Raw genomic sequence first — 22,105 nt, 5'->3', positions numbered from 1 at the left:
GTGCACCATTAGAGGTGCACTGACGGAACTGCCCCTCACCTCCTACAGGGTGTACTAGAATGTCCGTTACCCATGGCTCTATATGAAGCTTTATAGGTTTTGAAAATACCGGTACATCTTATCACATTACTAATGATATCTTTGTGATTGAAAAATTTACGCAGTGAATAATTGCTCCATTAAGTAACGTTCCTCTGGTCAATAGCCGAGTCTATACATGCCTGTTTGGTATTATCAAAATCAGTTCCGTTATCGAGACCTATTTTTGAAGTTAACAGAGTAGGCCCTCCTGTGTTCTTGCACTCTTATTCAAACCCACCTGCCCGTTTACCCTGCATATATAATTTTTTTTCTTCAAATCCGATATCGAATTAAACAGTTCGTTTTGTTTTTGTTGCAATCACCTATATTTTTCATAAAGTTTCTTTTGATGGTATTGCTAAACATGAATGTAAAGCTGACATTTTTAAAGTTTCATTTTCATATTTCATTCATTTCGTCAAGAGATGCAGAGAATGAAATAAGTTATATAAAGAAAAGGATTTCCTTCCATTCTAAACAGGTGAAAGCAATTAGTCCACTCAAAGGAAAATGAAGAAGTAACATAAAAAAGCATCACCGTATAATAATTATATATTTACATGTCTTGTTCGTAGGAAACAAAACACCTAAGCGAATAATGTTATCACAAATATGTTTTGCCAGTTTTTCCCTTTTTTTTTTTTTGTTAAATCACTGATTTGGAGAGTTGAGTTTTCCAGGGATTCTTTTAGAGTTATTCAAATACACAACAAAATAACATCTTCAGACTTCTTCCTTTGCCGGAAATGAACGCAGAGTCTCACGCGAAATTAAACCTTCCTGCAAAGTTCTGAAGAAAATCTTGAATGCCACACGCTAACAGAGCCACTAGGAATGTTTTCGTTTATTTTCTTCGTCTTCCCGCCTTAAACAGAGGTCCCCTCAGCCAACTTTGATCTTGCTAGTCTCCTTCAACAAGAAGTAGACGTAGAAGACGCCGACGAAGGCAACGCTTGAGAACAGCCAGTACATTCCAGCCGGAGAGAACGCAGCCAGCATCGGCCCATAGAGTTGCAAGGAGCTGAATCCCGTTATGCTGCCTATCATCATGCAGATTCCCGTTGCCTGTGAGGAAGTTGCAAAGCCGATTACTTGAGCACAGCCGAGGCCAACGAGCCGTGAGCAGTTCATTGTCATGCTCTGACAACCTACCAAGCAAGAGTGCATCTGGTTTGATAAAGGAAGTTGCCAGGGCCTGATAATGACACATTTAGACTCTATGGACGCGGCTGTAGTAAGTTCCACAGTATGGAAAGAACATGCAGGAAAAAAAAAACAATGAAGAGGAATATAAATGGACAGTTAAAAACAAATTAATATGGTTGTGCATTGAAAGAATAAACACACGTTGAAAACTGAATAATCTAAAGCTCAAAATGTGCCTTAGCTACCCTCAAACAATGAAATACAATTCAGGACTGAAAAGTCGTAGAAGAAAAATATAATCCAACAAAAATTCCAAACATTTACCATTATATTAGAAAAGTTTCTGTTCACACTGCAGTGTTAGTTCATAATTACTATTATATGAAAATATTTACCTGCGACCTTAAACTGGTAGGGAACATCTCAGAGGGCAGTACCCAAACGATTGACCCGATACCAGTACTCTGCCCGAGACAAGCACCCATCAGTAGAAGCAAGGGTGCCAAGTTCTCTACACTTAGGAAGCGCCAGCTGAAAATCGATATAAGAATTTTATGTTCACATTTTCATATATATATATATATATATATATATATATATATATATACATATATATATATATATGTATATATATACATATATATATATATATATATATATATATATATATATATATACATACATATATATATACATATATATATATATGTATATATATATATGTATATATATATATGTATATATACATATATATATATATATATGTATATATATATATATGTATATATACAAAATATTAAATACTAGAGAGAAACTTAAATAAACACCTGTTCTGAATTATTTATGTTTTGTCATATCAATTTTTAGTTTATGCTTAGGGTGGGGGGCTCTACTTTGAAACACCCTGTATATATATGTATATATATATATATATATATATATATATATATATATATATATATATATATATATATATATATACACATATATATACAGGGTGTTTTGAAATTAGAGCCCCCACCCTCTACAGCATAAACTAAAATTGATATGGACAAAACATAAGTAATTCAGAACAGGTGTTTATTTAAGTTTTCTCTGAGTATTTAATATTTTGTGTGGCTTCCATCTGCCTGTACCACAACCTGCATTCTTGAGGGGTATGATTTCAGCAAAGTGCAAAAAGCTGAGACTCAAACTCCATTTCCTGAGCACTTCGGTCACCTCTCTCTTTGCAGGTCGTCGAGGCTTGGTTTACCATCATAGTTCACTATGCATGCTTCAACACGATCCTTTAAGATACTATCAATGTTTTCACACACATTAAGGTCAGGGAAGTTACCTGGAAATTCACTTGACGAGAAGAAATCGATACCACTGTTTCGAAGCAGCTCCTGTGTCTGAAAAGCCTTGAAACATGATGCCTTATCGTGCAAAAATGTGACTTCTTCAACAGATAACAACACATTTTCAGGATCTCTGAGGAAAGGAAATACTCCACCAGTAAACATAGTTTCTCTGAAGTATTCGCCATTTCATGACTGTCCTTTTTCTTTGATGATCCACATTAACTGTTTGGCTGTGAAACAGAAAATTTCCCAAACATTCAGGAAATTTCAAAACTTGGCGATAGCGCACATCATAACTGATATCATCCAACTTTGCAGCCCAAATGATGTCATTTTTATGATTTGGCTTCCTGACTGTGTAAATGAAGAATTCATCTGATGCAGCAACATGGAGAAAGTCAGCTTCATCTCAATCTTTAAGAAATGAACCACAAAACCATGCACGGTCTTCTCTCTGTTGCTGAGTGATGTTGGGCTTGCTGATAACATGAAATGGCTTGATACCAGATTTTTTCAACTCACGATATACAGCACTATAACTTCTCTTCTTTCCCCATTTTGTTTCTAGTTCAAGCGCCAATTTACGTAAAGACTTTCTTGGTCTACCCACTGCCTCAGCTATGATGTCTTTTGACTCCTGAGAAAGGACTTCAGGCCTTCCAAGATTCTCACTCTTTTTGCGATGACAGTCATATGGATTTTTGTTCCAGTTTCTTTTAACAAAGGATTCATCTCTTTTAATGTATTTAGCTATCAAGGAACATGAAATGAAGGATGCGCCAGCATCCTGGCCTCTGAAGGTTATAGCCTTGATTCAGTCAACCCATCTGATTTCCTCTGCGTCGTTAGCCATAGGTGTATCTAACTCCGTCACTCAGTCTGAAAATACAAGAAATTTAAAATGAAAAATAGCTTAGGCTATAGAAACTTAAAATAATGTACTTGGAGATAGGGTAGTAAAAAACTTCATAACTTTCCATTTGTTCTGTGGACAGGGGGCTCTAATTTGAAACACCTGGTACATATATATGCATATATATATATATATATATATATATATATATATATATATATATATATATATATGTGTGTGTGTGTGTGTGTGTGTGTGTATGTATACAGTAATCTCTCGATCATCCGGATTGAGAAAGCCAAGGCCCTGTCGAAGTCCGGATAAACGCAAGTCAAAAACTCTACGGGCGTTCAATCCCAATTCCGTACCCTTCCACTACCTAGTCAATACTGCATAAGTGTAAACACAAATATACTTATGAAAAACAACCATCATGCTTGAAACCGAAAACTTGCTGCAATAGGAAATTAGTTGCATTATTTTCCTTTATTTGTAACAAAATAATAATTATAAATACACTTTACAAAAAAGCAGACCCCGTTTTTCTCTCTTACCTGAAATGCAGTACGGTAGGTTTTATGAATGGGTAATGGGTATCACTTTCTTTTTCTGTTTTGCTTAAACATAAGTGCTGTAATAAAACAATATCTACTCTCTCTCACTTAACGGTTTGGTCCCAAAACTATACATTGGCCAGCCTTTTAAAATCTTGCAAGGTTTACCAGTCGTCCTCCTCCTCCTCTCCTCCTCCTCCTCCTCCTCCTCCTCCTCCTCCTCCTCCTCCTCCTCCTCCTCCTCCAACACCACTGTATCATCAAGGTCCTGTACCTCCTGTACCTCATTGATGTCTAGACAGAGGGTCCTGGTCATCAACAGGCACACACTGGAGGAGCCTGGCACATCAGCACCCAAAAGCTTTCGCCAGAGTCTTCTCATTCAAAAGCCCGTGTCGAATCAGCCAAGCTTCGGACGCCTTCAAATCCGCAGCCCCAGCAGGCCGGTGAACTTCATAGCTGCAGCCTTCAGCTCAGCACCGCCAGCGCGCTTGCGCTTGCCAGCCTTCATTTGCTGACTAAACCAGATCAAGGTCGATCGTTCAATATCCTCATGACAGCCTTTGGCCATGACCTTGGGGACCTGACTCCTGGACGTCTTCTTCCCAAATCCGTTGTGTGCTTCTTCAGCTTGTCCTGGGAAGCCTTGATATTATAAAGGGTTGACCATGCAATGCTGTACTCATTCATGATACATGCCATAGACCAAATTGCCTCAAATCTCTCGATGGTTTCTAGTTTCTGTTGAAGGGTCAACACCTTCCTCGCCCTTTCAGGTTGATGTAGGGCCATGTAGATAACACACAGCAATACACACACAACTAACAGCATCTGCAATGCTGCAGGCGCTGCAACAAAAACCACGTGGTCAGGGTAGGGCATAGCGTATCACAAACACCCGCAAACGACTCAAATAAGCGACTATACATGGAGGAAAAACGCTTTTTATCACTGAGGGCATTGATACTTTTTCGGATGTTGCCAATCAGCAAAAGATAAGTTTATGACACACAAACGTATCAGCCATTCAAAATAAAGGAATTAGAATGATGTATACGTTTCCTCCAACACCGAGAGAGCACGAGTGCTCGCCCCGCCCCCGCCACCCGCCATCCCCACCCCGCACCTTCTACCATATGGTATTAAACTGATGACGTATCTTTATCAGACAAAAAAAAAAGCAATAAACAAAGTGACATTTCATGACATGCTAAGTGATGTCGTGCTTTTAAGCCAATAATAATCTCTCTTTCGCTTTGTGTGTGTGTTCACGTGTGTTTCTGAGCGCAGTATCGTGTGCTGCCTTTTTTTGTGCTTTGTTTGATTTCCTGTACAGTATTTTGTTACAAGTTTAGTTAACTCCAAGGGTGATTATCACACATACTATAAAAGTATGCTACTGGAGAATATTTTATTACTGTTGATATTTCGTCTCTAATTACAAATGTTTAAAATGCAAATTTGTAGATGTCGGCAACATGTGCTATTTATAGCTTGTCCCACTGTCATCAACCAAAGGGGAGAAGTGTGCGCTTATGTACTGTATATGCGCATGCTAAGGGACATCGCATGTGTTTATCCCTTTTTGGGTTGTAAATTTGATTATTTTTCATCTTTTATGCGGTGAATATTATGAGAAAACACATACAAATAAAAACACTTAGAAAACATAATATAAATAAAAATGAGAAAAGAGTAAATTAAAAATAAAAAAGGGAAGGAGTGTGTGTGTGTGTTAAAGGCTTTAATGTTTTCAATACCTCAGTTGTTATTCTCTCTCTCTCTCTCTCTCTCTTCTTTTTTTGCTTTGTGCTTGATGTATTTCATAATACGTTACAATACAGTACTGTGCATATCCTTTAATAAAATGTCAGAAAAGCATGAAGGTAAAGTCTTAAAATTAAACAAGCCCTAATGAAAAACTCCTGCCTACCCCTCTCTACCCATCAACACTGCACCCCACCCCACCCCACCCTCGTAGCCAAGGAAACTCCTTCCCTGCTCTACCCATCTTCCAAAACAACCCTTTCTCTGGGTGAGTCTGCCTCAGAAAAGCTTTACTGACCCTCCTCTCTCATTGATGCCCAGACATCAGACACCCCCCCCTCAAAAAAAAAAAAACTTGGAAACTTCTCCAGGCCTCCTAAACACCATAAACCCCTTCTCAGTCTCTTTATGAGTGTCAGCAGTGTTACCAACATTTCCTTACGCCGCGCAGCATTGCCAAACATCGGACAGTGTTTTTTCTTTATTTTTTAAATGTTATATATATATGTATTATATATCTTTGGTCCCTGGTCCAGTTGTCTCAGAGAATGTCGAGGTCCGGATAATGAAGATCAGGATAATCGAGGGATTACTGTATATATATATATATATATATATATATATATATATATATATATATATATATATATATATATATATATATATATATATATATTATATATACTGTATATATATATATATATATATATATATATATTATATATACTGTATATATATATATATATACATATATATATATATATATATATATATATATATATATATATATATATATATAAAGTCTTTAGGAATGAGGTTGCTAGCCTAGCCCTGTGCTGCTTCTGTATCCTACTAGACGCTGGCAGGCCGAGAGTGAGCCTGAGAGCTGCGTATGTATGTATGTATATATGTATATAAACAAAAGGTGATACATCTACTCTGGATATGCAGCTCAGATGATACATTATGGTTAATGGTTATCTGTGTTTCAACATATTCTTAAAATTCGTAAGCTTAGGAAACTGAGATGATTAAGCATTAATATGAGCCTGTTTTAAGGAAAGAGGCGACCACTCAGAATTATAATGTTTAAAGGATTATACATAAGTAAAATAGCCAATCTCACAAGAACCCTAACTTACGGCAGTAGTGTAGGTTTTCATGCCTTTCTTACTCTATTAACCTACTCTGAAGATTTCATTGCATTTTTACAAGATATGCAGAGAAAGCATGTGCAGACAAGCATATACAATAAAAAAAATGTTTGTGGTGAGTGATATATGAATTATATTGCTTACAATTAGGATATCATTCCGCCACAAGGTCCTGGTAAGAGGTAATGAGGGATTACTACAAAAAAAATTGAAGCTTTATTTTCTACTAATGTTTTCTAAAACGCAACTTTCTTATTTGCGCTGTGGACACTCTGTAACATACAGTTAGTTATTATCGTGCAGGTCATATGTTTATTCAATGGCCTCCTAGCTTGTTGTTTTACAGGCTTCCGAAAAGCTAGTATAGAAAATACGACACTGAGTAACATATTTCTGAAATTCCTTTTAAAGGTCATATTAGTGTCATCAACGTTTCATCATGAGAATATGTGTCCATACAGTAAGTCTATCTTCAGAGTAAAGACAATAAATAGATCAAGCAACCCTGCCTACTCTATATTTTCCTGTAAACAAGAAACCCTTACCTGGAATTTTCAACTTGCGTCAGCGTCGTATTTGCCGAGGCGCTGGAAAATCCAAATAGTTCTAGAACTTCTGGCTCAGCCACGGAAGAATTCCCGTCCATTACGTAAATAAATGTCCCCAGCGATGCACAAGACACAGCCACGATGGAAAGAGACATAATCAGGCATCGGCGCCGTCCCAAACGATCTACGACTAGTATCAAAAGGGTGTTCCCGCAAAGGAGAACCAGGCCGAGCAAGATGGTCGTGTACTTCTCCTCCAAAGGTAGACCTAGGTCTTGCAGTAGCCGAGCAGCGTTCACCCTCAGGACCAGATTCCCGCTGAAGAACAAGATGAAAAACATGCCGCTCAGGAGACACATTGTCAGCAGGTGCCGCCTTTGGAAAAGGGCCCCATATCCCCGGATGTTGTCGCCGTCTTGGTTCTGCGTCTTCAGGTACTCCAGTTCCTTTTGGACATCGGTAATGGGTCCCCTCAGTCTCCGCAGCAGCTCGAGAGCCCTTTCCTCGCGGTTGGTGAAGGCCAGGAACGAAGGGCTTTCGTCAAGGGTCAGCGCAACGAGGCAGTGGGTGAAGAGCAAGCACAGGCACACGAGAGACATGTAGTACCAGGTGAGCACGCTACCCGCTGACACCACGAGGATGCTTCCCAATTGCAGCACCAGGAGCGAAATCATGCAAAAGGCGCCTCGGACAGACTCATCGGAGATTTCGGTGACGTAGGTGACCACTGTTACGTAAGACATGGCAACCGACATCCCGTCCAAGAATCTGCGGAAAAAATGCGGATGCGTGAAGTAATCAATTTATATTTTCTCTCTCTCTCTCTCTCTCTCTCTCTCTCTCTCTCTCTCTCTCTCTCTCTCTCTTTGCCATTTCCGACTACACCATTCCTTTAAATTTATCAACGTGAGTCTTCCTAGTCTCATAGCGCGTTGCTAAGGGCCCTGTATAATTCCCTTTATAAGTGAAATAACTGTCCAGGAAAGGATACAGTAATATAGACTATATTCGGTCATTTTCAAGACTGATTACATCTTCCATATGGGGCTGTCCAAAATTGATTACTCATTTATTATTATTATTATTATTATTATTATTATTATTATTATTATTATTATTATTATTATTATTATTATGGAAGAGACCTTCCCTGAGGGCAGTAGCATTGAAAACAGTGGCCGTTTCTTCTCTGTTCTTCTTACAATCTTCTCTTCATCAGCATGTAGTTAATGTATCAGGTTACCTAAGGACATAGAAAGTTTTCCTGTTGTCTTATTTTGAAAAGAAAATTGTAAGAAGAATAGAGAAGACTGTATAAATTGAATGCCATTATTATTATTATTATTATTATTATTATTATTATTATTATTATTATTATTATTATTATTGACTACACATTCTCACCTTCCTGCGATGATCATGTAGATATTGCCAGCAAGTGCAGTAACTGCTGATCCGACCATAGCTGGGAAGGCTATCAGAATTAAGGACCATTTTCTCCCGACGAGACGAACACAATACCCGGCCGTTATGTACCCAGCCATGCCCCCTATCTCTGTGATGCTGGCTGAGGACGGAGATGATGTTAGAAGCCATTTCGGAGGTTAGAAGTTATTTCAAAGAAGAGGTTAGAAGTTATTTCAGAAGTTAGAAGTTATTTCAAAGAAGAGGTCAGAAGTTATTCCAGAGGTTAGAGGTTATTTCCAAGGTTAGAAATTATTTCAAAGGGTAGAAATTATTTCAAGGAAGTGGTTAGAAGTTATTTCAGAGGTTAGAAGTTATTTCAAAGATGTTCGAAGCCATTTCAGAGGGTAGAAGTTATTTCAAAGGTTAGATGTTATTTCAAAGAAGATGTTCAAACCCATTTCAAAGGTTAGAAGTTATTTCAAAGGTTAGAAGTTATTTCAAAGAACAGGTTAGAAGTTATTTCAAAGAAGATGTTCAAAGCCATTTCAGAGGTTAGAAGTTATTTCAAAGGTTAGACGTTATTTCAAAGGAGAGGTTAGAAGTTACTTCAAAGAAGAGGATAGAAGTTATTTAAGAGTTTAGACGTTATTTTCAAGGTTGGAAGTAATTTCAAAGCAGAGGTTAGGAGTTATATGAAAGGTTAGAAGTTACTTCAAAGGTTAGAAGTTATCTTAAAGGCTAGAAGTTATTTCAAAGAAGAGGTTAGAAGTTTTTCAAAGGTTAGAAGTTTTTCAAAGGTTAGATGTTATCTCAAAGGGTAGAAGTTATTTCAAAGGGTAGAAGTTTTTGAAAGGTTAGAAATTATTACAAAGTAGGGGTTAAAGTTATTTCCAAGGTTAGATTTATTTCAGAGTAAAGGTTAGAAGTTGTTTCAAAAGTCTTCAAGACAGCTGTTATGGCTTTTCTTTGAAACAGAAACGTCTGGGAGTGTTCCAGTTCAGTATTTGTAATACTCAAGCTCCATCGCACAAGCATGCAGATAGACAAAAATCTCTGACAGGCAGATTGATAGATAGAAATACTTGACATGGATAGATAGACAGAAATATGTGTCTGATAGGTAGATAAATATTTCGAATGATTTCTCTCGTTTTGACAGCCAAATATTTGGAATCATTCCCATGTTATGGGTAAAGAGATAAATAGACATTTGAAAATATGTTCATTTGATAGATAGATAGATACCTGCAATGTTTTTTTTTTATATAAATAGGCCGATAATCTCTGAGATCATCAGGCTTTTTGTAATCAATACTCAAAGTTAGCTCCAATAGTCCAGTCTTAGAGAAAGAGCGATAGAACGCAATGAAGAAAGCTTCTTACCAACCAAATCCTTCTGCCAAGGTACTATCGTGATCTCGTGACCTAAAATAGTGGCATTGCTGTCCACCATGTGAGTGGCGAAGACGTTGTTCCACATTTGTATCATACCACACGGGATGTACACGAAGCTAGCAGCCAGCACTACCACACACTGGAAACAGCAAGCAGGCAGTATTAGAAGCTCTCTCTTTCCCTGTACTATCAGACACAGAGAGCACCAGTGAATGTCTCCACGTTCGGTAAACTGATCAGCAGTCATTAAAGGTCAAGAGGTTCCCTCATAGGGCTGTCATGCTCACTAAACCAGCAGTAGCTAGAATTTGAACTAACTAGACTCTTTGCCGGGAAATTGGTGACTTCGGTGGATTGTTACTCATTTCGAATGTTTGTGGAATTTCTGTTAAGCGGAAGCGCATTGCAACGTGTGACAATTCTTTCCTAAATATACTAACAAAGACTTAAAAAAGAAAAGGGTTTTGCTTAGCAGTTATTCTTACCTGTTTAAGTAGCGTCATCATGGTTAAATTCTTGGTTTCCCCCGGCGAAGTTAAACCTTGGAAGCGAAAGGAAAATTGGAAGTTTTACTACTGGCGACAAAAATATTGTTATTAACATTAACATCTCTATCAATACGACGGCACAAGGCATGATAAGTCCTTTGGCACCGCTGTCAGAGACAATGCAACGTCAAATTCAACAGCAAAGCTTATCACTGAAAGAAAAAAAAATCGATGTCTAAATAAACAAAATTAAGCAAGTAAATGCAGATAATGACGACTGCTGTTGCTGAAAGAAAAGAAAATTCACTGAAAGCACGACGCACTCGCTTGAGTTCAGTGCTGCATATGTGTAAGCCACGTGCCAGGAGGGGTGAAACTGGGAGGTGGGGGTTGAGCCGGGAGAGGGGAGGGGAGGAGAAGGAAGTGGGGGGAGAAGAAGGGGATGGGGATTTTTCCACTGCATACTTGTTCATGACAAATGACAAAAGCAGCAAGTTTTGCGATCGACATTCTGTCCGGTACTGTGTGATTTTATGAGTAACATAGAATAGAATGAGAATAAGGAAATGAGAAGAAGGAACAAGGGAAGCGATAATTGCTATAAAGCAAAAGTATAAATCTTAGAAAATGTTTAATGTGTAAAAATATCAGACTTATTGTTTGTTAATTTCAATCCTTCCATACTCCAAAATTTCTTTCATGTTCAAGCTGGGTACAAAACAGAAATTTCATGTCCTCGAAAATATACGTGAACCTTTGGAAAGAAGATGGTTACTATCATTGTGAAATTTGCTTACAAATAAAGACATACGACTGACAAATATTTTCGTTATTTTAAAAGTTAATTTAATGAGGCAAGAAAATTGACCTTGAGAAACGAGGATTCATTTTGATAATTTTTTCACTTGAACACCAGGCAAGATCTTAAATCTTAATAATATTTAAATGATATTTTCATACATTTCCAAGCTGATACTTCATAACCTTCTTTCAGATTTCTATTTAAATGATATTAATTAATAACATACTTATAATTCATCTCCAAAATTAGTATATAGTACTTTTAACCTGCGCTAGATACTTGAGCCACGTTAGTGGTGAAATATTTCGAAGCAAATGATAAGTCCTTTACATTTGCACCAAGTACGCAAAACTCATTATAACAGAATATATTGAACAGATGAGACACCCTTTAAACTTGCACCATTTCTAAAGGATCGTGACTAACATTTCAGTATAATATTTTTCTCATAGTTCCAGCTTCGTCTCTCTCTCTCTCTCTCTCTCTCTCTCTCTCTCTCTCTCTCTCTCTGTACAGTTTTCTGATCACGTGAGAGACAGGGAAAGAGATAAAGAAAGAGAAGCAAGAGTTCACTCAAGCCCTCCTAAATGACTGAACTCATTCAAGACTGAACTTTATCACAACCACTTGGAGTTATGTGATAAACCATCTCATATTGCACTAAAGCTACGTCTTTTTATTTGACAAAGCAGTATTCGAAAATATAAGTTGACAGAGCCCCACAAAAACTACATTTTTTTTTTTACAAAGCAGGAACCGAAAATACAGAGCCTCACTGAAACTGCATTTTTACCTAACAAAGAAGTAACCGATGACTCGACTGTACCCAAACCAGGGTCGAATTCTGCGCCAGGGTCATAGTGTTCAACAAATGCTCAATTAGGACATTCCTTTCCGCATGAGCTGATTACATCTCTTCTTCAGCTAAATTGCAACGCAACTTGCTTCTCTCGGTCAACCATTTCGACCACCCATTGCACTTTAAACGCACTTGGAACGATCACTTAAAGAAGATTCTCACATGCAAGATAAAAACGTCGTAAGGGAATCATCACTTGCAATCAGCCTATCATGACAAACAAATATCTTGTAACACCAAGGAATTTGCTATAATTCCACTCAACATTTATTTTATAGATTCACCTTCAAAATTAGCGAGAATAATAACATACACTTATTCACATACGCGCGCGCACACAAATAAATACATACATATGTGTATATATATACATATATGTATATATATGTATGTATATACGGTATATACTCGTACATATATACATTTATATGCATATATGACATATGTATATATATGTGTATGTATATACAGTATATACATATATATACATTTATATGCATATATGACATATGTATGTATATATATATAATATATATATATATATATATATATATATATATATATATATATATATATATATATGCATATATTATAGCCATGTCATGAAGGATTCAGTTAGTTCACCTAACTGCAAAAATTGGTAGTCGTGACTGAAAAAGAACATCTCCTTCTCTCTCTCTCTCTCTCTCTCTCTCTCTCTCTCTCTCTCTCTCTCTCTCTCTCTCTCTCTCTCTCTCTCTCTCTCCCAGGCGCTCTCATGAACTCTATAAGAAAACCCTACATCTAAACTGGTGAGTGTAAGTCAAACCTGATATGCAAAAATAAACTTTGTTTTGCAAACCCAACATGAGACTTCAAATCATTTGTTATTAAATCATCACCTCAAAAATCAATAAAACATAACTGTTAACAAACGTGGAAAAACGCAATTCCCTTTCCCCTACACCGCCACTAATGCTCCATATTGTTACAAAGGTCAAGATAGTCATATTTCAAATTAGGACAGACGTCTAAACAGTCTCCCAAACCGTTGTCCGTGATTTTGCACCTCTGTGCCTGGCTTATCCACGATGCATCTGTCAAACAAAGAAACACTTCACAGTAAACCCAAAGTCAGATAACGTGGGATATTTCCCACTACTTCACAACTTGTTAGAGAAAGTGTGTAGACAATAAAATAGAGAAAGTGTGTAGACAATAAAAAAAAAACTCGCAGAAAAAAAAAATGATAAAATACACGGCGAGATTCAAACAGGTAATTGGAACTTGGAATTTTCACCGTCTACACCAAACAGCTCCTGCAACAGAAATGAACCATATTTCATTAAAGATCTCACACTTCCCTTATCGGTCACTCTCACTAGACACAACGAACACACACACACACACATCCAGTGTCAAGTGGAGAGAGGGAGGGATCTTCGGACCATCGCTACCCACGGGGTCCAGGTAAGTCTCTGTCCATGTAGGGGGTTATATATATATATATATATATATATATATATATATATATATATATATATATATATATATATATATATATATATATATATATATATATATATATATATATATATATATATATGAAAACTGGACTTTGAACAAGTACTTTCGTAGTTTATTTTACATTTTCAAGTTCACACTGAATACAAAAAAGTTGACAGAGACTTATATACAAAACAGGAGGTGGGGCTGGAGTTGTCCAAGTTTGTTAATCTGAGCAGCAGCTTATATAACTGGAAAATGTCGACACCTTGATTTGTTTAGCATGGTTAGAGCTAAACAACTTAAGGTGTCAACATTTTCCAGTATGTGTCTTAGAGCTCTTAGAATTTGTAGTCCTGAATTTTTAGAAGAGGAGTTTAAAATCATTGACGAAATAGGAGATTCATTATGTTACCCTCCATATTTTTTAGAACTTTGTAAAAATAAAGCAAAAAAGACATATTACAATCCAACCAGTGTTAACAAAGCACTTCAGAATATTCTCTGTTTACCATTTCATCCTAATTTCATTCCAGCAGTGCCCATTTTAAAAACTATTGATATTAACTTAGTATTTAAATATAATAATATTTTGAGAAATAAGCTAATTAAGAATAGCCCACCCAATTCAAACAATAATGTATACAGTATTCCTTTCAAAGAATGTAATAAGATTTATATTGGTCAAACATTAAAAGGACTAAAAGTAAGAAGCTGCCAACACAAATATGCCATTTCAAGAGGCTTATCAAATAATGGCATTCTGGATCATTGGCTTAAGACAGGCCATATGATGAACTAGGATAAGTCAACGGTTATCTACAAGGTAAAACGACCATCAGAAAAGAAATCTGCTAGAGACTGTCTTCATTGAAGCTACTTCCACCAGGAATGTTAATCTCCACCCTGGATTATCCCTTGATCCTTTTCCCTATCTTTTTTGTTTAAAGAACATGCTGCCCAGATCAACAAACTGCAATCCCAGCACCCCTTCTGTTTTTGTATATAAATCTCTGTCGACTTCTATTGTATTCAGTGCGAACTTGAAAATGCAGAATAAACTACAAAAGTACTTGTTCAAAGTCCCGGTTTTCACTCACCTTCCGACGTGGACTTAGTAATATCTCAAGCACACATTCCTTCATGCTGCATTGGATATATATATATATATATATATATATATATATATATATATATATATATATATATATATATATATATATATATATATATATATTTATATATATATATATATATATATATATATATATATATATGTATATATATATATATGGTGTTTATGTATATATATAAGGTGTTTAGAGCCCCCTTCACAGAACAAATGGAAAGTTATGAGGTTTTCTGCTATAGCCTATCTCCAAGTACATTATTTTAAGTTTCTATTAAGCTAGTTTTCATTTAACATTTTTTGTATTTTCAAACTGAGTGATGGAGTTAGATACAGTGAGTGATGGAGTTAGATACAGCCATGGCTAATGACTCGGAGGAAATTGGATGGATTGACCGAATCCGGGCTATAACCTTCAGAGAGGCCAGGGATGCTGGTGCATCCTTCATTTCACATTCCTGGATAGCTAAATACACTAAAAGAGATGAATCCCTTGTTAAAAGAAACTGGAACAAAAATCCCTATGACTGTCATCGCAAAAAGAGTGAGAATCTTGAGGCCTGGGAAGTCCTTTCTCAGGAGTCAAAAGACATCATAGCTGAGGCAGTGGGTAGACCAAAGAAAGTCTTTACGTAAATTGCTTGAACTAGAAACAAAGGGGAAAGAAGAGAAGTTATAGTGCTGTATATCGTGAATTGAAAAAATCTGGTATCAAGCCATTTCATGTTATCAGCAAGCCCAAAATCACTCAGCAACAGAGAGAAGAACGTGCATGGTTTTGTGGTTCATTTCTTAAAGATTGGGATGAAGCTGACTTTCTCCATGTTGCTGCATCAGATGAATTCATTTACACAGTCAGGAAGCCAAATCATAAAAATGACATCATTTGAGCTGCAAAGTTGGATAATATCAGCGATGATGTGCGCTATCACCAAGTTGTGAAATTTCCTGAATGTTTGGGAATTTTTCTGTTTCACAGCCAAATAGTTAATGTGGATCATCAAAGAAGAAGGACAGTCATGGAATGGCGAATACTTCAGAGAAATTGTGCTTACTAGTGGAGTATTTCCTTTCCTCAGAGATCCTGAAAGTGTGTTATCTGTTGAAGAAGTCACATTTTTGCATGATAAGGCACCATGTTTCAAGGCTCTTCAGACACAGGAGCTGCTTCGAAACAGTGGTATCGATTTCTTCTCGTCAAGTGAATTTCCAGGTAGCTGTCCTGACCTTAATGTGTGTGAAAACATTGATAGTATCTTAAAGGATCGTGTTGAAGCGCACACAGTGAACTATGGTGGTATACCAAGCCTCGACGACCTGCAAATAGAGGTGACCGAAGTGCTCAGGGAAATGGAGTTTGAGTCTCAGCTTTTTTGCGATTTGCTGAAATCATACCCCTCAAGAATGCAGGCTATGGTACAGGCAGATGGAGGCCACACAAAATATTAAATACTCAGAGAGAAACTTAAATAAATACCTGTTCTGAATTACTTTCGTTTTTGTCCATATCAATTTTAGTTTATACTGTATATATATGTATGTATATATATATATATATATATATATATATATATATATATATATATATATATATATATATATATATATATATATATATGTATATATATATATATATATATATATATATATATATATATATATATATATATATATATATGTGTGTGTGTGTGTGTGTGTGTGTGTGTATATTTATATTACGTACCTGCGATGTCGCTGTCCAGTCCGGGTACAGGAGAATCATCTGCATTAATCGCACGTTCGCCATCCATGCCTGTCCAATTTCTTTTTCAGCTGCTTGCGGGGAAAGCAAAGGAAAAATAATAATATCCTGCGTGTGCCTGGGCACAAAGATATACATCCCTTTCGGCTTCTTATCGCGAATGATGACGAAGGAAAGACGGGCGGCTTATATAAGCACACGACATAGCCAATTCGGGAAGAAGAAGAAGAAGAAGAAGATGAAGAAGAAGAAGAGAGAGAAGAAGAAGGACAATGACTTAACTCCTCCTCTTGGCTAAATTTTCTCAGGCTACATCAGCGCTGCTTATACTCGGAGCGTGGCGACAAAAATGATTATCGGTTGTGTTGAGTAAGCAACTGCGCCGACTTTCTTGTTCTTTATTTTCTGTCCTGGTTTTTCGTATCTTGTTCTTTATTTTCCGCACCTTTTCTGTCCAACCTCAGATCCTAAAACCTACTAAGGCTAGAGGGCTGCAAATTAGTACGTTGATCATCCACCCTCCAATCATCAAGCATACCAAACTACAGCCCTGTAGACTCAGTAGTTTTTATTGTATTGAAGGTTAAAAGTTTCATAGGGCATTATACGATGTACAGGAAACTCGATTGCGCCGGAGAAACTTCTGCGCATTTTTTACTTACTTATATATTGTTCTTTATTTTCCCAATTTTTTTTTTTTTATGAAAGATACTGTTTTTTTATCCGTTTGTATTTTGTTTTTGTTTTGCTCTCTTTTACACTTTCTGAAAGAGGAACTCGAGGAGGCCTGATGTTATCGCTCAAGTACCCTCGTTTTCTTATCAGCTGTTTTGTGTTCATGCATTAACAAATGTTTGTGTTTGTTGAAATGGTGGCCTATTACTGTTATTATTGTGATAGTAATGAAACTTTGTAACCACACACTCATACTCACACACACACACACACGTGTGTGTATATATATATATATATATATATATATATATATATATATATATATATATATATATATATATATATATATATATATCTATCTATATATATACAGGGTGTTTCTGAAATTAGAGCCCCCCCTCTACAACATAAACTAAAATTGATATGGACAAAAACAAAAGTAATTCAGAACAGGTATTTATTTAAGTTTCTCTCTGAGTATTTAATATTTTGTGTGGCCTCCACCTGCCTGTACCATAGCCTGCATTCTTGAGGGGTATGATTTCAGCAAATCGCAAAAAAGCTGAGACTCAAACTCCATTTCCCTGAGCACTGCGGTCACCTCTATTCGCAGGTCGTTGAGGCTTGGTATGCCATCATAGTTCACTGTGCGCGCTTCAGCACGATCCTTTAGGATACTACCAATGTTTTCACACCATTAAAGTCAGGGGAACTACCGGGAAATTCACTTGACGAGAAGAAATCGATACCATGGTTTCGAAGCAGCTCCTGTGTCTGAAGAGCCTTGAAACATGGTGCCTTATCATACAAAAATGTGACTTCTTCAACAGATAACACATTTTCAGCATCTTTGAGGAAAGGAAATACTCCACCAGTAAGCACAGTTTCTCTGAAATATTCGCCATTCCATGACTGTCCTTTTTCTTTGATGATCCACATTAACCGTTTGGCTGTGAAACAGAAAAATTCCCAAACATTCAGGAAATTTCACAACTTGGCAATAGCGCACGTCATCGCTGATATCATCCAACTTTGCAGCCCAAATGATGTCCTTTTTATGATTTGGCTTCCTGACTGTGTAAATGAAGAATTCATCTGATGCAGCAACATGGAGAAAGTCAGCTTCATCCCAGTCTTTAAGAAATGAACCACAAAACCATGTACGGTCTTCTCTCTGTTGCTGAGTGATGTTGGGCTTGCTGATAACATGAAATGGCTTGATACCAGATTTTCTCAACTCACTATATGCAGCACTATAACTTCTCTTCTTTCCCCTTTTTGTTTCTAGTTCAAGCACTAATTTACGTAAAGACTTTCTTGGTCTACCCACTGCCCCAGCTATGATGTCTTTTGACTCCTGAGAAAGGACTTCAGGCCTTCCAAGGTTCTCACTCTTTTCGCGATGACAGTCATATGGATTTTTGTTCTAGTTTCTTGTAACAAAGGATTCATCTCTTTTAATGTATTTAGATATCCAGGAACATGAAATGAAGGATGCACCATTTGTTCTGTGGAGGGCCTGTAATTGGAACACTTGATATATATATATACATATATATATATATATATATATATATATATATATATATATATATATATATATATATATATACATATGTATATATATATATATACATATGGATTACTATCTGGATAAGAATACGGGGTGGGGGCAAGACATCTCTAGCACCAAAGGAGGTTGGGGCGGGAAGGGCTCCCCTGAAACAAGGCTGGTTCTGCTCATAGACTTAGTAATTAAATATAAACTTTACGGGTTTATCATACCTCATTTTGGTATATATATGACTTATTATTTGGAAAAGAATACTGTAGGGGCAAGACATAACTGGCACCAAAGGGGGTTGGGGGTGGGAAGGGTGTGACATATAAGAATAACTGAAAACGACAGATATTAGTGTACTCCATAGTTTTCGAGGTCTCTGAGATGAATAGTGAGACTTTCGATTCCCTTTAAGTCCAAGTTCAGCCCCGATAGGAGGAGGGTGGGGGGTGAGAAGGGGTGAAATATAAAATGTCAAAAATGCTGGGCAATGTAATTGAAGCAAATGTCTTAACAGGAAAGGGAGAGAGTGAGAGAGAGGGAGAGGAAGTGTGAGAGAGCGTAGAGGGGGTTTTTATGGAGGAGAGAGAGAGAGAGAGAGAGTTTTTCGGTTGTCATTCAGAGTTTTCCCGGGCAGCGCCAGTTTGGTCAGCTAGTCTGTATATCTGTGTGTGTGTTTACGTGTGATTACTCACACGAGCCTGTTCTCACAATATGAAAATTGTCGCTCACATTCTTTTTAAAATTTCCAGTTGCGAAATTTCAAACAACAAAGACTTGCTTTGTGGTTACAACTTGTTCTCAGGCACAGAGCTTACTAAATAAAATAATTTAATGTTATTTGAACACTTACGAGGGACCATCACTTTAGAATGTTCAGTGACTTAGTTAAAACTCAATAAGCTGCCGAATGTTTTATTTGCAAAAGATGAAAGCTTAAAACACACTTTATATTTGGATTATACAAGAGTTCTACTGATGCACTATGTCCAGAGACAAATATGACCGAAACGCCTTTTATTCAGTACTTTGATCAGTAGTTTTAAACGAACAGCTATGATAATTTATAATGGCAAATGCTGGTTTAGTGATGCACGGGACCCAGCATCCTTCGGGCCAGCCCTAGGAGAGCTGTTAATCAGCTCAGTGCTCTGGTTAAACTAAGATATACTATATCGGTAGTTCTTTCCTAGAATACAATAGAATAGAATAGAATATAGAATTTAGGCCAAAGGCCAAGCGCTTAGAGCTATGAGGTCATTCAGCACTGACTTGAAAATTGAGTAAAATGGTTTGGAAGGTGTAACAGGAGGAAAGCCTCGCAGTTGCACTATGAATCAATTGTTAGGAGAGGATGGAAAGTAAGATGGAAGAAAGGGAAAATGAACAGAGGTGCGGTAAAAATAATGAAAGGGGTCGCAGCTAGGGGCCGAAGGGACGCTGCAAAGAACCTTAAGCAATGCCTACAGTGCACCGCGTGAGGTGCACTGACGGCACTACTCCCCTACGGGAGTTCCTTCCTAGATGGTGACATCATATCATGCTCTGTACTTTATGAATTAACATCACAACAGACCAAGGAAGAAGAAGCATACCTAGAAACAGTCTGTCTGAAGGAGTGCTTGAAATGTCTGAAACAAGGGGCAGTACAACCCAGAAAGTCAGAGCTCAAGGTCGGTATAGCTCTCTTTTTTTTTTTGTATCAATGAAAATGAGAGCCTAGGGAAGTTTACAGCACGGGGTGTTCATCCTTGCACTGCCTGCGAACGAATCAGCTCGACAGTGACTTATTTTATTCGACCTCTACACTTGCACTTTCTTACATGGTAGAGAATACTGATAAAAACAAATGTTTTACAAGTCCTTCAAATACAGTCGAAATCGTGCCATAACAGCTCAGATAGTTTTTAATAATGTTTATTTTTCATTCTTGTCATCTTACACTCAATCTGGTCGATTTGAACCTCGTGCCAGGGCATATTTAGAGGATCAACAAGACGAACACTCTCCCAGATATTTATTTCTGATCACGTTTCTTCTCAGTGACAGAACTGTTGCAACTGTTATAAGCTTTTTTTATATTTATTTTTACCTATGTTGCTGTGTAATTATACCAGATCAGCTTCCAAGGATTTCATATCTGATAAAAACTGTCTTTCATAAAGCAATAAAGACTTCGATGAAATGAATAAGTTACAACGAATTTGTGGATTTTCAGGACACTCTTTTTTTTCCAGTAATCGACATGTTTAGCAATTCCAGTTGTCAACAGTTACCGTAAAGACCGAGGTCTTTCCAGGAAGTGTTATTAGATGAATGTCTAAACACCTGTTGATTGTTAGGAAAAACTGTGTCCTGAAAATCTGCCGCCACAAGTTCGTTGTAACTTATTCTTTATAGCATCAGTCTTTTTTTTACTTCATAAAACATATAAAAGGATAAATCAAATACGAATACTGACGAAAAGTTATTCCCTATTTCATCTAACCTTGATCTTGATTAAAATGAAAATACTCTCCCACTTCCCCCCAGCCCACCCCCCTCCACACCCATTCACATTTGCCAAGTAATAATATAAAAAACGAGTAAAAAAATGCGACAAAGTTTCTTCGGCGCAATCGAGTTTTCTGTAACAGCATATAATGCTGTATGAGCTGCGCCCCATGAAACTTTCATCCACGGCCCGGTTGTGGCCTTACCTATAGCGTTGCCAGACGCACGATCATGGCTAACTGTAACCTTAAATAAAATAAAAACTACTGAGGCTAAAGGGCTGCAATTTGGCATATTTGATGATTGAAGGTTGGATGATCAACATTCCAATTTGAAGCCCCCTAGCCTCGGTAAATTTTAAGACCTGAGGGCGGACTGAAAAAGTGCGGACAGACAGACAAAGCCGTCTCAATAGTTTTCTTTTACAGAAAACTAAAAACTAAAAACACTTCTCGAGTCGACCTGAAGTGGCCATTTTCGTTTGACGGAGGACGAACGTGTTGACGCGCTCAGCGGTTTATTCGATCAATTAAGATCTAATCTCAGAGCATAAACACATTGGCCCCTCGTGTCCTCGGGGCGTGCGAAGGATCAGGACCCACTTATGGAGCCTCGGGAAGG

At 37.2% G+C, this 22,105-nt stretch overlaps 1 protein-coding gene across 1 annotated transcript; it reads right to left on the bottom strand.

Moving 5' to 3' along the window:
• Positions 1-605: 605 nt before the first annotated feature.
• On the bottom strand, positions 606-16,922 carry LOC136851172 (facilitated trehalose transporter Tret1-2 homolog). The gene is made up of 7 exons (XM_067125130.1): positions 16,738-16,922; positions 10,737-10,792; positions 10,240-10,390; positions 8,854-9,016; positions 7,447-8,217; positions 1,623-1,758; positions 606-1,146 (listed from the first exon to the last, which is right to left on the bottom strand). Exons 1-7 carry the CDS (start codon positions 16,802-16,804, stop codon positions 964-966), a joined length of 1,527 nt encoding a protein of 508 aa, XP_066981231.1. The 5' UTR covers positions 16,805-16,922; the 3' UTR covers positions 606-963.
• Positions 16,923-22,105: the final 5,183 nt, after the last annotated feature.

Source organism: Macrobrachium rosenbergii, chromosome 23 (genome assembly GCF_040412425.1).
Source record: "Macrobrachium rosenbergii isolate ZJJX-2024 chromosome 23, ASM4041242v1, whole genome shotgun sequence".
Taxonomy (NCBI): Eukaryota; Metazoa; Arthropoda; class Malacostraca; order Decapoda; family Palaemonidae; genus Macrobrachium; species Macrobrachium rosenbergii.
Note: the sequence above shows the minus strand (reverse complement) of the source record. Positions and strands in the feature narration are given on the sequence as shown.